Source organism: Parus major, chromosome 6, assembly GCF_001522545.3.
Source record: "Parus major isolate Abel chromosome 6, Parus_major1.1, whole genome shotgun sequence".
Classification (NCBI taxonomy): Eukaryota; Metazoa; Chordata; class Aves; order Passeriformes; family Paridae; genus Parus; species Parus major.
The window spans coordinates 17,673,480-17,690,554 of NC_031775.1; the positions used below are offsets into that span (position 1 = coordinate 17,673,480).

The window sequence follows — 17,075 nt, forward strand, 5'->3', positions numbered from 1 at the left end:
AAAAGTATCACAGGTAAAAATATATAGGCCTTATTTTGTTTGGGTGGGGTTTTTGAAGGATTTTTTTTTTGTAAGGTTTTTTCTGATTGGTTGTTTTGTGGTTTTTTGGGTTTTTTTAATGTGGATTCATCTCTCTGTTTTGTCAAGGTACAACAGCTCTTAGAATAAAGCAAACTCAGTCGGAAGATTTCTTAATTCCCTAAGAATCAGATTCTCTAAAGCAATCAAAAACCTACTGAAATTCTGAAAGGAATGGGTGCCTTACTCCCCTGGGAATCTTAAAAAATCCCATCTAAATGAATAACGCAGTAATAACAGGTATTTTTCTTCAGGTTTACAGAAAATCAGGTGTGTTACATCCACTGTTGCCAGTGTGGCTCTGCAGAAAATATACCTCTTAATTGTCTCCTTCAGAGTTCATTCTACATCCAGCTATCAAATACTCTAAAAACCCTTTATACCCACTGTCAAAACATTTACACCTTATTCACTAGCAAGCAGCACAGCACATAAAATATAGGTGTTGGCATTACTTGTCTGAATATACCACCGTATAACAGAGCCGTAAATTTTTGTGTTAATGTCTCCTCAAAGCCTAGTGTTGGTTTCTTTTCTTCCTTCTTTTCAGAACAGCCTATAGAATGCATTAGCTGGGAAGAAAACAATTTAACCTCTCTCTTTGTGCATTATTGTCATGTATCAGAAGAAAAAATATAGCATAAGATTCCTTTAACCTTTTATCTCATATATATATATAATTTTTTTCTTTAGATAGAGGCTCTTCTGATCTGAAATCCCTGCATTAAATCTCTGCCACTACCCTTTAATTTTTGAATGTTTTCTCTTCTTGTCTAAACAGCTTCTGATAAGAAGCTTATGCTAAAAGATGCAACAGTTAACCATTCCATTGTCAGTGGCTTATCAAACTGAATTTCTGTGTGTAGTTTACTATAGATGATCAGTAAATTGTCAGAAGTTATGGGTCAAGAATATTTCATTTTGTACTGTTTTCACTGTTGGAACACAGCTGTGTTTCAAAGTCAGAAGCCTCAATATTCTAGTGAACTCAATGGAAGATTAACCACAAACAGGAACATTGGGATTCTGGTTTTGCTTTTGTTTGGTTGGGTTTTTAAGTGAGTAAATACTACCAGACCTATATAAACATTCTAGATTCTGTTACAGATACCTGACATTTCCTGCAAGTAGAATGGAAAATAAATGTACACATGAAGATGTCTTCAAACTTGAGAAAATATCAGTACACTAATCCAAGTAAGGAATTTTGTCACAAATATTATTCCTGTAGGATTCATTCACCTCCTTACAATACAGATGAGATTTAATTTTTATTTCTATTATGTACAAAATGATAGCAAGCTATACAGACCATCAGTAAACTTTTGTGATGAGTGCATGATGTGACACATGCAGTAGATATTAAGACCTTCCTGTATCTACTGAAATATGAAAATTTTCTTAATCAGTAAAGCACACAGAAATATCTCACTAAAGCCTGACAGGGCTAGAAATTATAAGTGGGGTAATAAACACAGAGCAAAGAAACAGATTTATGCTCTGATCCTGGCTCAGCAAACTGAAACATCTCTGTCCTGCTACAATAGTCACTGATAATGTGTTTTGTGTGCAAAGTGAAAAGTGTAGCAGTTTTTTTAGAAGGTTAGTGGGCAGTATTCATCATCCTTTCTCCAGGCAGACAAAATGTTTGCATTCATTCAGTCTTGGTCTTGCAAGCAAGAAATGGGAAATTCTAGTTTGTGGGCATCTTTTGAAAGCATTTCACTTGTTTACAATGCTCACCTTGTTACTGCTCATCTAAATACTCAAACTTTACTGAATTTGAAAATGAGAAAGACCTTCTATTATATCTAAATCAAGGAAAAATATGAGAAAGCTGATATGTGCAAGGAGAAGAGGAGACAGGAAAAGCCCTCCTGGGATCTATTTATGTTTTTGTAACTCCAGCCATCATTAGGCTCTTGTTTCTCCTAAATACTTCTGAGGGAAACACAGACATGAACAAACATGGAAGACTGAGCTTTTACCAAACCAATTGCACAAAACAAAACAAAACCCACAGTGAGATTCTTGTTTACTTTGGATTTCTGCGAAAATGCAAAGAAAAAGAATTAAAGTAGGCTCTTAGAAGAACCTTCCTGGCTTTGTACAACTCATTCCAAGGCAACACTGCCAGGTGACACTCCAGGGGCATCACATGGGCCAAAGGAAAGAATTGTGCATGGAACAGCACTGCTGCTAAATAGCCTTGGCTGGGATGACCTTCCTGCCGAGATGTCAAAGAGCCCATGGCCCTGGGACGTGGGAGGTACCCTTCTGAGCACACAGAGACTGAGGAAAGTTTGTGAAGCTGGGGGTTAATCTTCCTGGAATCAAGGGCTCCTTTAAAAAATAATTTAAAGAAATATATAAAAGCAGAAATTATTTGCAATTCAAAATCAGCAGTCACTGAACACTTCACCCTCTGAAGGCATCACAGTGAGAACTGAATGCCAGTTCCCTGACTTGCTGTGCGAGCTGCATTTGGAACTCGACCCACTGCTCAGTGCGTGGAAATGTTACCATTTCCCACTTCCTGCAAGTGGAAGACAAGGGTGAAAAACTGCAGGCGTTAAAACTACTGTCAGTCTCAGGGATTGTTTTGGAAAAAAAACATGTCTCCTTAGATTTTTATTTACTTGCAGCATCTTCCTGCTCTCAAGTCTATATGCAAATTTAACCACCAGGATTTTCTTTTAAAAACAGTGTCAGAAGAAATACTTGTACTTGCAAATCTATAGGTGTCTAATCTCAACAAGACAAGCCAAGCACAAAACTTTAACTGTGCAGTCTTTTAAAACAGCTATATATTTTACAATTTCTGAAATAAGCATTATTGACTGAAGTGTGGAATACTTTACAGGACATGTAAATACATAATCACTATTTAAAAAATTAAATGCTTATATATATACATATATATTTACTTATTTTAGCACCAGGTTCTGCTTCTGCACTACACATTTAATATATTGATGTTTCTTAGTAAGTAAGATGCTTCTTTTTGTCCTCAAATAATTTTGACATAAGAAAAATACTATACATAACACCAAATATATATATATATATTCACTCACAGTGTTCCAGTATTGATACATAAATTAGTTTTGATGCTCCTGAATTGTGAATACCTGGCCACTTAAGCACACAAAAATTAAAGTTTGGAATGCAGACTGGCTCCTTTGTGTAACCTGTCCTAAAAACATGGCCACATTTACAGAAGTATAGAAGAGACAGTAAATAATGAACATTCATTTAAAAAGGCTGCTGTGGGCTAAGAAAAATGATCTCCATCCCAGCCAAAAGCAGGACATTACCACACCATTTGCATGCTCTATCATGAATATACCACTTGTAGAGGAAAACAGGATTTAATTCAGTGCCCAGGAATTTCATAATATCTACACTGATTGATATTACACTGAATAAATGTTATAATAAATCAGCATAAACTCTGGCAAAACAGTTAGAGCCTGATTAAATTATACCTTGTATATTGTGCAGCCATTTATTCTGAGGCAGTTTTTGACCCATTATACCCATTTTTCCATCATATAATTAAGCAGAGAAAGTACAGAGGAATTAAAAAATCAGGCCCCTGTCCACACAGACTGGACTGAGACAATCAGCTGCCAAAAAGCTTTCTAATAATAATAGCAATAAATTACTTTGAATTGTAACATGCTCTGATTTTCTATCAAAATTTAAAAAAGAGCAACATTAAGTCCGAGTACAGTTCCCTGTGCCACTATTGCCAGAGCTATAAATGGCTAGGAAAGAGAGTATTTACTAAATGCAGAAAAGGAATTAATTGCTTAGGTAATAGGAAACTACTGGCAAATTTCATCAAGCCAAGTGAAAAGCAGCAAAATGGACAAGAATATTATGAAATCATGGTGGCCACATGACACAAACTATAAAAAGCCAAACAAAAGCAAAGCAGATGTGTCTATGGAACTACATTTTATGGGAAGCCCTGCCTTTATCAGATCATCTCCACAAATCATTAAAAAACACACCAAAACAAAACAAAAACCCACCCACACAAACACACACAAAAAGTAAAAACAAAAAAACAACAACCAAAAACTGGAGGGAAAAACAGTACATTCAGTCATGAGGAAAATTATAAAAAGCCTGCAATTCTTAGTGGCTAAAACCTTAGAGAAAAACAACAGTGCCACTTTCTCAAGCTCATCTCTAGAAAAATAGGAAAATAATTTTAGAAGAAGGTAATTCTCAGGCATTCTTTTCTTCTTCATATTATATAAAAATATGAAGTTATAAAGCTTTTCAATATGTCTTGTATAAAAGCAATGGAATGTTTTCATTATAAAAGCAAAGAATGTTTAAGAATGTTTTCAATACATATTCCAGATTTTCATTATTCTGTTGAATTAAGACAAATCCCAACACTTCAAATTTGGACTTAGAAACTGAACTCACTGTGTTTATTAGAGGTTTCACATATTTTACTTGGATGTAACAACACAACAAAAATATAGACTATAGCTTCAGGCAAACAGGAAATATATCCTAGTTCTATTTAGGAAAAATCTTAAAAAATAAATGAGATGTACTGAATGAAAGGACATTTTAGAACATTGAAAAACAATTATCATGTTAGTGTTTATAAAAAGGAAGACAACTGCATTGGCTTTAGACTAGTAGATGCATTCAAATATTTTTCTGTGTGATGCATCTCTGAATGAATACTTAAATTACTTTCCATAAAGGCAATTAATCTGCAGTTCTATCTAAAACAAACAAGCTTCACAATAACTTCAATGAAAGAGTGAAGTAAAATGATGACATGAGTGATGACTTAGGTATTCAAAATCTGTTTGTGTATAAACTGAAACCCAAAGCTCTCCACAGACACCCATGCCTAGTAAGGTTTATTCAAATGTCAAATTGCTGTGAACAAATGTCTTGAATAGTGTAACACAAAATACACATGAGGGTAAGAAAGGTTTTGGTTACCAACTGAGAGATGATATAGATATATATATGATATAGAGGCTGGTCATGTTTTGAACATTATGAATGTTTAGAGCCTTCTTTGAGAACCTTCCTGCTACACTTCTAGTTTAAATGGCTTTATTTATGCTAATATTGATTTGTTATTCAGTACACAGGGAATGCATTATGAATAAAACTTCATTAATTTAGTGGTCTCACTGTAAAAGCATTTGCCCAATGAACAGACACTGAAATGTCTAGAAGGTAATTGAGTTACATGGTAGTAAATAAAATATTACACTACAGCCTCTGACAAACTGCTATTTTGCTAGAGTTGCTAATGTTTTCCACTGGCCTTTACATATTGATACATATTTATATTGATGTACCTATGCTTTTTTATCTGACTACATGTAAGTTAGGTTTTGTTTCTTCCTTACATCCGACAAGATTCTTTAGATCTCTAGTTTGACTTCCAGCAGCAAGGGTTGGCTTTTAGATCCTGGGGCTTTTCTCTATGTGCTGTGTTTCTGTGTGCCTTATGACACAGTCGAGGGTTGCTGCATGCTTCCAGGTGAAACTCCTAATTTCAGAAAGAACCTAGACTGGTTTTAGTCTAGTTCCACAGATTTGGCCCATAGTTTATAGCCTTTCATGTGTAGATACCAGCTGATAAAGGCAGTCACATGGTGGAAATGGCTCTGCAATCTCCACAGCAATGTGTGAGTACAAGGCAAGGAAGCTTTCCAGGAGGACTGATAGCGTTCTTGGCCATGAATTAGACAGAAGAAAAGCAGTGGAATGCATTCTCAGTTTGCTTTTACCTAATAAGGAAGCCTTGATTTTTTAACAAAAAATACAGCCCACAATCAAAAATTACTGATGAACGCTTCTCCTTTCTATAATTAAATTAATAGAGCCAAAAAGTACGAAAACCTGACTGTATAAACACATACACATGCTCACAATGGTCTTTGAAAGCACATATATCTTATAGCTCACCTAGAAAGCTACAATCTCATGGGTGTTGAAGAAGCTGTCAAGACACATTTTCCATAAACCTAAATGACAAGTGTACTAGTAAATCACAGTGTCAGCAGAGCTCACTCAAAAGGAGGAGAAAAACAAAAGCCACAGTTGACATGGAGCCCTGGAAAATTCAAATTTTACAGCTGAATGTTTCAACAGATAACTAGGCAGAAAATATACTGTGTTCTCTGCTTTTCATGCTTTTCTCTCAGGTGAAAGAAAATGGGTTTTTTTCCCTTAAATATATTCCCTTTGTGTAAAGTTTATGAATGCATTTATTTTTTAGGTACATTAGCAATCTGAAATCTGAAATATATTTTTATCTGCGAGAAGCTTCCAGATGACATCACTGAGCTCATAAGAAATCTTTCTACATGTTTTTTAATCAAGTAATTATTAGAACTTTTATTGCTAAAAGGAGTAAAAATATGAATCATAGTATATCTGGAGTAATTTCCTATATTCAACTTAAAACAGCAGTTCCAGATAGATTTCTTCAAAGCACTTTCTGTATCTACTTAAGAAACTGCACTTCTTTATCTAGTGCAAAGAAAAGTAAATCTAGGGATACTATTGATAACTAATTTTTCTTCTCACTTTCTCTTCTCACTTGGCTAGATTTTGGAACTTCAGGCTAGCTTTGTTAATTGCAGTGCTTTCTAGATGCTTGCAGCACTCTTGCACATTGATTTCGTGCACTGTTCCTCAGGGGGAAAAGTTACCTTTAATCGCTCAATAAAGTGAACCAGACACTGAAGCACTGTTGAAAGTCAAATGAGAACAACATTGGGATAGTAAAAACTTCACACCTAATGAGTGGCAGTGTAGTAACCATGTGCAGCTCTGACAGTGACCCAGTTCTGGACATCCCCTGGGGTCTGACATAGTTCTCAGTTCAGCCACCAAAAACCAGGCACTAAATTGCCTCATTTCCTACCAGCAGTGGAACTAAGGTGAAGCGAGCTAGCAGCTAGGCTCAAACTCACAGCAGGGTAATTTGAATGAGGGGTTTGAAGCCACTACTCAGAAACAGAAATTACTTCAATGGAGGAACCGACTTCATCTCAAGTTCCAAAAAAGTTATAAACAGAAGCGGGAACAGATTTTTAATTAATTTCTGAATACAAAGTCTGGAATTAAGAGTCTTTCATTTATGCTAAATTTTGTTAATAAAACTTGAGAAAAGGAACTGAGCTCATACAGCAACTATGCAGAATAATTTGTTCCTACCACCATCTTAGTTCTTAAAGCTGCTGTCCCCACATGTAAACAGTAACATGGTTAAGAGAGAAAATAGGAGAGGGAGTTCTGTCCCATGGCTAATGAACTATTTCTTTCTTGTACTTTGGACTGAATATCTATAAATGTTTATAGCACACTTCAAGTGGAAAAGATTCATTTTATCAAGCATATTGGAATGAATTTATAATAGCCACACGCACTAATGAAAGGTCCATGCTGTGTTTAATTGTGAGAAGCAGTGGTAACAGCAGTGGCAGAATGGTCCATGCAATTACATATAATTTAGATCTCAGTCCTCTACACCGTGGATTAAGAACTCTTGTGTATTTTATTGTGGATGTTAATCTTGGATAGAAAGCTAGGGTTTGAAGCAGTCAGAGCCAATGCCAATGAGTGTGCCAACCTTCATGGCTGTTTTGGAGCTTTTCCTCTTCAAAAGAGTCGTGAGTTTGTGATTTGACGATTCCATTCACTGAAAGGCCAGGAGAAGAAGAAAGAACTGACCTTTCTGAAATTGAAAAGGGAAGGAAGCTGTCATTCCCTTAATGTCTGCAAGGGAAAGGCAAATTTCTGTCTCCCTCACTCCGCCCCATTCTGCCTCCATTCAGCAGCACAGGGTGCTGTGACACATAACAGGTTAGTTGCCTGCTGTCACAGAAATCTCTTCCCTTTGTGGGGAAAGCAGTTCAAGTGTCATGATCTGCTTCTAACTGGGTGAACTGGAATTAAGCTAAACCAGCAACTTATTTTCACCCCAGCCCCACACTTTCCCCCCTGCATGACTATACACAATACCTGCTGGTACCCTGCTTGAGAGAGTTGTCTTTGCTTAGCAGAAAAATAGTATTACTTCAGAGGAACTGTCAAACTAATAACTTGTAATCTTTTCCCTTGGGGCTGGATCAATAGGACTGCAGGTTTCAATGCTTAGCAGAGCAAGAAGAAGGACCAATAAGGCATCCAGCTGCTGGGAAATCAGGGAAATTTACTGACCTCGGGTCTGCAAGTGTTTGCTGGGCTTTAAATAGATAAAATAATAAATATAACTTGGTCTATCATAATCTGATGAAAATATATACAGAATCCTGTGAAAGGGAAAGCACATTCTTGTAAGTGTGCATGCAAAGGAAGAAGAGCTGCAGGCATGGCTGATAAACACTTAGATACAGACTAACAATAAGCAGGATATGAGCAATTCATCCAGGGCTAACAAGGTTCTGCACAGGATAGCTGCGGTATGCTAGAGGGGGTGATCAGGAAACAAACAGGCACAGCACTTAAAGGAGCACAGCATGAGCTGAATGTCTTGTGCTGGTGGTGACTGATATCTAAAAGTGCCTTGTGCATGGATAAACTCCTGACACATCCACACTGCCACTGGAAGGAGAAAGCATGGTCCAGCAGGTAAGGAGCAGACTACAGTACCTGTAAAAGGATACCACTGCTCAGACTCAGGCTGCTGGGCAGATGAGGAAGGCTTTCTGCATTTGCTCTGGTCACCATCAAATCATCATAATTCCTTCCAGTCCTACTATAAGCAACCTTTGTAGATGTCTGGGCTTTTTACTTTTGTAAACAAATGTAACACATTTTGTATAAAATGTGACTTTTATGTCTTTACATATGATTACTTCCAAATAACTCTTTCTCTTATATCACACGGTTTTTGTAAATTAAGAATTTTATATAAATCCTTCATATCTAAGTGCTAACAGCAGAGCTTTCTGTGCAGACACATCTCTTGGTTTTGTTTTAGGCAATGTGATAAAGCCTGAAGGAACTGCAATAACAGAGAAATGTACTCACACACAGACCAGTTCAAAATGGAGACAGAACTGCAGTGAAAAATTGCAGGTAAATACTGTACGCTACCATGATGGCTTACTAAGCAAAATCATAATTGCCTACAATGGCAAGACTAGCAGATGGAGAAGAAAATCTTAAAAGTGTTTTAAGTGAAAGGGGAAGATGTCTTCAAAATGTAAAGGAATTTGATTTTCAATATTTTTTCAGCAAATTCACCTGGGAGTAAACTGTGAAAAAGTTTCTGAATAGTCTTCATTTATGCAAAAACTTCCTGACGCAAACTTGAAAAGCCTCATTATTTATGTTACTATTTTTAGCTAACCCTGCACTGTCTGGGCTCTGTATCTGACCTGTTTGTGTCCATGAAACTGTTAACACACCACACCTGTTTCCCCTTTGTGCTCACGTGTTCTTTATTTTGTCTCATTTTAAATGTCTACCATACCTGCTAAGAAAAATTGCCTTCTATCTTCAGACTGTGCCAAATCTTTAGTATATAGCTTCCAGTTAAAAAGCAGTCAAGAAGGACAATGTATTGTAAAAGAATAAGAAAGCTCATTTCACATTAGCAATTAGCCTATTTACATTAATTATTCATCTGCCTCATTCTACAATTTCCCTGCTGTTCTTTTGTGCTTCCTTTCTCCTTGCAGTGTGTTACAGCTCACATTACCTCACTTTGATACTTTGTTCCTTTCCAAGAGGAGCCACGAGTCTAAAACATTTATTTTGTTTGCTAATAACCTGTCTGCTTAGACGCTTTGGAACTCTAATGGCGTGAGAAAAATAATTCCAAAGCCTTCAAAAGAACTGATGGGCTGAAACAATCATTATGACCTAAGTGGAATGAATTAGTGTGTGATCATCTTATTTCTCAGAAAACAGAAAAAAAACCTCTCATTTCTTAAAAAAGAAGTTGAGAGCTGAATTGAAGCTGTGGAAGCATTTGGGTTCTGTTATGTTAAGGCTCTGGCTTAAGACAAAAACAATCAAGTACCAGAATCCACCACAGGACCTCAACACTTAACTCCAAATACTGTGTGATCTTTGAAAAATACTATCAGAACATCCAGTAAATTTTTTCTAAGAATATGTTCAGAAAATACAGAAAAATAATGTTCCATCTCACAGGAAGTAAAGAGATTACCATGACTCTAATAACAGCTCTCATGCTTATATCCACCCATCTAAAGAATATATATAAAACTGCAAGGACAAACCGGTTCATGATTGGTGCCACATTAAAACCTCTATGTGTAGGTTATAAAAACTACTGCTTTATAATAAAGTAAAGTTACAATAGTGTTACTATTTAAATGCAATGGTACAAACCCATTTGTTTGAGCCTGTCCTCAGCCATTCAAGTTCTAGACAGACTTTCCAGCCTCACAGAGGGCTTGGCAATCCCTCTGTATAATACACCAGGGGGATCTCATTCATCCTGCAGCACCATGGTGACAGGAGTATCATCATTCTGTGCCTCAATTCAGCAGGGAGGGAAAGCACAGAACAGCCTTGGAAACTTCTGTTCTCTGTGTAACCACAGGATGGGGACAGCAGAGGTGACAGCTGAGCATGCCTTCCCCCTCAGACCTGACTGCATTTCTCAACCCTTTTCCTAATGTAGGCTTATGTGATGAGAGTGCAATATGGTCTCCAAACTTATTCCATATCCTTTCTTCCTTCCAAGATTCCCAACAAAGGTAACACCCATTCCTACCAAAGTTTTCTGAGAAAACCACACTGACTGGGGATTGTGAATGATTCTAATTGACTGTGGCATTACTTGTTTTGCACAAAATCAACCAGGTGGCAATATCTGGCAGCCTGTGTTGACCTGGGTGTATCCCTGCAGCAGCCACAAGCCACAAAGCCTACAGATATTTGAACTGCTGATCACAATTGTGTCCATCCTCTGAGAACTGATTAGCAGAGAACAGAGAACTCTAACTTTCTAATAAAGGAAGTAAGACATAATCTCTTCTAAATCTATCATCTCAAAAATATCTTTTTAAGTCTTCCCCAGACAAGGGTTCAAAATAAATGTTGATATTCTGTAACACTTTTTTTTAATCTCACTTTCCTTTCTTCATTACTTGTATAAATTAGAGAACTGGAGCTGTCCTGCAAATGTGTGCAACAGATACACTGATTTTCACAATTTCCATTTGAGTCAGGAATTTGTCAGGAATTCTCTGATTCCGTTCCAGATGCTTCCCAGACACAGAACGTTTTAGATACCAAGACATGCATATAGCTATTTTTTTGCATTCTTTAAGTCCTGTGGAACACAGTGAAAAGCTCTCAGTTAATTCAGGAGATTTTAAACAAATTTTGTATCTTTTTTACCATCAGCTACAATTCTAGAAAAGAAAAAAAATCCCAGACCCCTAGAGCTCAGTTTACTTAAGGAGTTAATCTATATGTACACTTTCTCATATAGATTTAGAACCTAGGTAATGATAAAGCAGTGAATTAGAAAATTGATCATAATATCAAGAAAGCTGTACTTCTGCTGGATTTACACTTGCTTTACATCTTTCTAACAAGCATTTATTGAAAAACTGGAAGGTTCCTCTTCAAGAGCAGAAGAAAAAGCATGTTTTTGTGCTCAAAGCAGCAAACTTTATTCATGTTAGATATTTTTCGAACAGACCACTGCCATTTCTGTATCCATTAAAAAAATATTACAATATAAGCTATATCTTATATTTCCCACAGTTCAGCTATATGAATATGCCCAGTGCCCTCATTGCTGTTCAAGGACTCATAATTAATAGACTTTCAGAAATACTTCCTTTACTGAGAACACTTGATTTGCAGAACCATTATCACTCTTTTGGTGTGTGAGACTTTCCTCTTGAAAACAAGTTTCTTCCTGAAAACAGCATTAGCCATCTGAGCATAAACCTTGATCTGTAAACATTTGCAACACATTCCTGTTAAAATGAAAATTTTCTTCCCTGGCTCCCCTGACCTCAGAGATTATTCACCTCCTGCATCTCTTAGAATTCTTTCAATCAGCTCTGATCAGCTCCCCACTCCCTTAACTCCCTTAACTGCACCACCACTCTTACTTCCCCTGCTGGAATGGGTCTCCACAATAGCAGCCATGCTGCTGCAATTACATTTTAAAGGTACAGCCTTCAGGGCAACTACCTCATATTTCCAGATCTGTGATATCAGCCTCTGAACTTTCCTTTCAACCTGAAGGCAAGTGGAGATCTGATAGTGCTGCAGCAGATGCACACAGCCACCCACAGACAGGCAATAAATAAATTCTGTACTATGCTCACTACACACCTGAGAGATCCCTGTTATATTGTGTATAAACAGCAACAACCATAAAACATCGCTCTCAACTAAAGCTGGGGAAATATTTTGAAAACAACACCCTCTGCAAAGTCCAGCACTCCCATATTCTGAATAGAAAATAACCAAACACAGAACAGAGTATGTGAGGGTGAACAATCTAATACCTGAAGTTAAAAATATCAAAAGCTTCAGAATTAACAGCTGACAAACTAATTGGAATGGGGAAAAAAAAAAAAAAAGTGCTGAAACAGACTGCAAGCACAAGAGAAAGGTTAAAGGACAAATGAAAGAGCAAACATGAAACAATACACATTTCAGCCACCAGCAACTTATTGTTAAATACTTAGGGGAGGAAGGGTCTTTAGTTTTGTTGCCATATGGAATTCTATCCCAAGTGTCTTATGCCTGCAATTAACTGAAAACTATGATTTGCTAATATCTGCGATAGCTTGGCAAAACTCTTCAATAAATAGGGAAGAGTGATAACTTTCCCTTTACTCAGCATGGGTCCTAACCCAGTTCAAAGCTAAACTTGGCAGAAACAAGGAATGTGTCCTCTTTCCAGCCTATTTGAGAGACAGCTCTCCAATCCTAAACACCAATTTACCTCCCTGCTTCCAAAGCATATCAGCAATTGGGATCTTGGCAAAGAATCCTCTTAATTCAAGTTACCAAAAACCTTTCATACAACTTGATACAACATTAGGATGCCCATATAAGTTTGATTTATATGCTTATACTCATCAATTAGCAGGTAGGAAATCAGAACACAATTATTAACTTTCTGGTTATCAGATTGTACAGAATTCACCTTTAATTTTATTTAGACCAATTTCCTAGTTTTCATAGTAAAAAAAAAAAAAATAATAATATTTCTTTTCACTCAAACCTAAGGCAACTATTAGACAATACAAAAAAAATAAACACTGATTATATTAAATACCAAGATAGGCCCAGTGACACCTTAATCACTGGCTCTGATTCTTCTTTGTTTTAACAGTTTGAGAATTGAGCACTGCAGCTATAAAGTGGGCATAAGCTACTTTAAAAAAAGTTTTATTGTTTCACAACCCAAATGAAGTGAAAATCATATTATAATTTTATGATTTAGGACAAGATTAAAGTTGGGTTTAATTTATAAAAAACATTTGAAAATAGGCATGTAATATTTTTCTTTGCAAACTTAAAAAACATCATTCTAGATTGGAAGGGCAAATGAACTGGGTTTTGGCAGGGATCTATTATTCCAACAGAGCAAAAATAACTGAATTTACATCCAGAATTCAGCTGTATGTTACAGTTTGTGCCTTTAACATGTCATATTTTTAAATGAAGAAAACAGGAAAGCCTATTTCTAATGAGGTAAAAACATCTGCTGGAATTTAGATAACTGATGATAATTTCAAGAGACAAATAGAGATGGATGAAGTTGAAGCTGATATTCAGTTAAGAAGTAACTTTTTGTGAATAAAGAAAGGTATTTTCTGATTTGAAAGACTTTTTGTTACTACAGATTTTGCTACCCTGCTTCAAATGAAACATTTTGTAGTGATTCTTCAAATGAAGACAAAAGGAAAACTTCAGGTACATTAAGCAGGCCATATGTTACCCTGTTTCATGTACCATGAAAATGCCTCAGACAGTCTGTATTTTTAAATGGAATCCAGGTTGGTTTGATGACTTAAAGTGGAAAATAAGCCAAATATATGAGCATAAAGACATTCACATTATTATTTGTACTTTGCTACTTTAGCTACACACATCTGTCTCAAGGCTGCATTTCTGTATAACTAGAATGAGTTATATATCCATAGTATAGTTTGAAGACAGTGAATCAGATAATTCTTAACTTCAGCTGAAAAGCTGAACAGCCTGACAGTCAGAGCAGGCAAGCCAAGCTCCACTGACCCTGGCAAAAACATGTAATTCTGTAATAAACTGGTATCTACTTTTTCAGTACTGCTGCAATAGCACTCTTAGCCCATTGCATTCAAAAAACCCTTAACGTGAGGCAGAATATTAAGCTGCCATTTTATGGTCCAAAACTGAGATATAAGAAAATACAGAAGTTGCTCAAGGATGTGAAGGACCTGATTATTGCTGTTGTGAGAGGTGTTCGAGGTGCCCCAGTGGCTCAAGTTGTCAGCTGTAATTCTGGGCTTTGCAGAATGGCTTTCATTTGTGCTGCAATTTTCTTATATAAGTCAAATGTATTCTGCCATAATTTTGTTCATAGACAAAAATCATTAAAAATCACACATAATTTCCTGGTTCCCTGAATACAATACAAAATAACAGGGGGGTCAGGAGTCAGACTCGATAATCCTTGTGAGTCTCTTCTAACTCAGCATAATCTGTGATTCTGTTTGGTTGGTTTTCCTCAGAGTTTGTGTCCATTACGAGCTGTAACACAGACACCAGATAACCATACCAAACACTAATTACTGCACTTGTAATAACCTCTTTGGATTCCACCACTGCAGAAGAGTTACAAGGCAGCTGAGTTGTTCACAATTTACAACTGTAACAATTAATCTGACCAGACCTGCAGAAACCATAACTCATGCAGCAAATAGGTACCAAAGCAGCACTCTCAGGGGTCCCTGCAAAGAAAACCACTGAGCTTTAGGCTGGGAGTGTATCTTAACTATCTTTGTCAGGCTCTTTGAGTGACAGAAGGAAACATTAGGCATTTTGCTCACTTTTATAAGTCATTACATTCAGTTTCACAAGATATGAAGAGCAGGACCTGAGAAATTAGAGTTATCATGAATGTCTTAGTTCTTTCAGTGATTAACAGGGTAATCCAAAAGCCACCCAAATTAGTAGAAAGATTGCACAGGCGTTGGCTCAAGCCCAGATACCTCCTTCACATTAAGCATAAATTATGTTCATAACTTCTCACATCAATTTATATGCATGGGAACTCCCACCACACAGGGAAAACGTTTATCATTGGATCATATCAAAAGATCCTGGTTGGAAGAACTTTTGGCAAATATCCACAAATGAAATTTTAATGTTTGTCTCTCAGAAAGCAACCACACCAAATTTCTTCTCTAAGTAAACAAACAACACTGTCTGCATCATTGTTCATACAAAATGAAAGTATTTAGCATTTACAAGCTATATATGACTGACTTCAGTGTCTTTGACTAATTAAGCCAAAGAAAATAGCAGCTTGTTGATGTCTTCTAACACATGAGGATTTGTGTATCATAAACAGAAATATGAAATATATGAAACACTAAACTTATTCAGAAATCTTCCTTCATAACTTCAGAACGCCCACACATCTTCATCTTAGGCTTAGAGACTCATGAATCAGATCAGGGTCAGCTTAGTGAAAAAAGAAATAGACTCATCAAAAGCAGAAATGGAAAAAAAATTGAGATTTAACTTTAAAGTCTTTCTAGTCCCTCAATTATGTAAGCTGTTAAGCCTTTTTTTTAATGTCTAAGAATACTGAACATAAAGATCATTGCTAATACCTAGAAAAATGTCTTACCTGTGAATTTGATAACAAAGATTCAGCTGCATAGCAAATGCTATGCAAAAAAGCAAAAGTGTCAGAGATGGGACTCAGATCACCAAAGTTTTTTTCAGGAAAATTACCAAAAATTACACACTATCAATTATTTTTCAGGAAAAAAAAATGTTTGCAAAAGAAAGCAAGAAATAAAAAATGTTGGCCCGATTTATAAATTATAAAAAATATTAAAAATATATGAGTTCAAGTCATTCTTGCAAATCAGGTAAATCAAAAACTTGAGTGGCAGTCATCCACATACCATATCACTGCACTCTTTGCCACTAAATTTTGGAGTACTTCTCACCCTATCTTGCTCTCAGAACTCTTGCTTAGGTTACCATTTTGCAGCAAATATATTTTGGTTGAAACATTCCTGAAAAAAACTTTGGTGATATGGGTCCCAAATTAACCTACTCAATTAGCAAAAAGAAAATGGGAGAATCATATGGTAATAGTAGGAAAGATGCAAAAGACTTGTTTTAACAGGATTGTTTGACCATGTCAGTAGGCTTTGTTCTTTGAGGTGAAAACTGGCAAGTTTCATTTCCCAAGCAGATGCTCACAGTTATTATCAGAGTTACGCTTTCTGTTATACATTAAATGAGGGATGAGGGAATTACCATGGAACCACTGAGCAATCCTGTTGGTGTTCCTCTCAAAGCCAGCCCGCCGAGGGATCTGCTCCTCCTTGAACCAGCGAATGATGACGTCTCGGGAGAAGGGCCGAGAAGGGCGCTCCCAGATGTTACTGAACAGAAAGACAGAGCATCAGCAGTGCATGAAAACAAGGGACAATATAAATATTCATCTTTTCCTACATATTTACACAACACACAGCTGCAAAATGGTCAGCATAACTTCTGTTCAGTACAACTCGCTGAAAAACTTTAACTTTTTAAAATTTGTTAAAATTACTGTGTGTTTTTACAGAAACCATAGTGGTGTGATTTTTACATTTGCAATAGCACTGTAAACATTTTCTTACTGAACTTAAACTGAAAAACAATTTATGACAATGGGTGTTTCAGTCAGCTTTCCTTTTCCACCTCATTTTTATTCCAATATAAATATTGACAAGAAATTCTTTTTTCCTGAGTATATTCCTTTTTAC

At 36.4% G+C, this 17,075-nt stretch overlaps 1 protein-coding gene across 1 annotated transcript in view; it reads right to left on the minus strand.

The window, feature by feature from the left end:
* Positions 1-17,075, minus strand: part of SH2D4B (SH2 domain containing 4B) — a 57,309-nt gene that overhangs the window by 8,903 nt on the left and 31,331 nt on the right. The window contains exon 6 of the mRNA XM_015633403.3: positions 16,585-16,712. Coding sequence (XP_015488889.1) covers positions 16,585-16,712 — 128 coding nt within the window. The remainder of the gene's footprint in view (positions 1-16,584; positions 16,713-17,075) is intronic.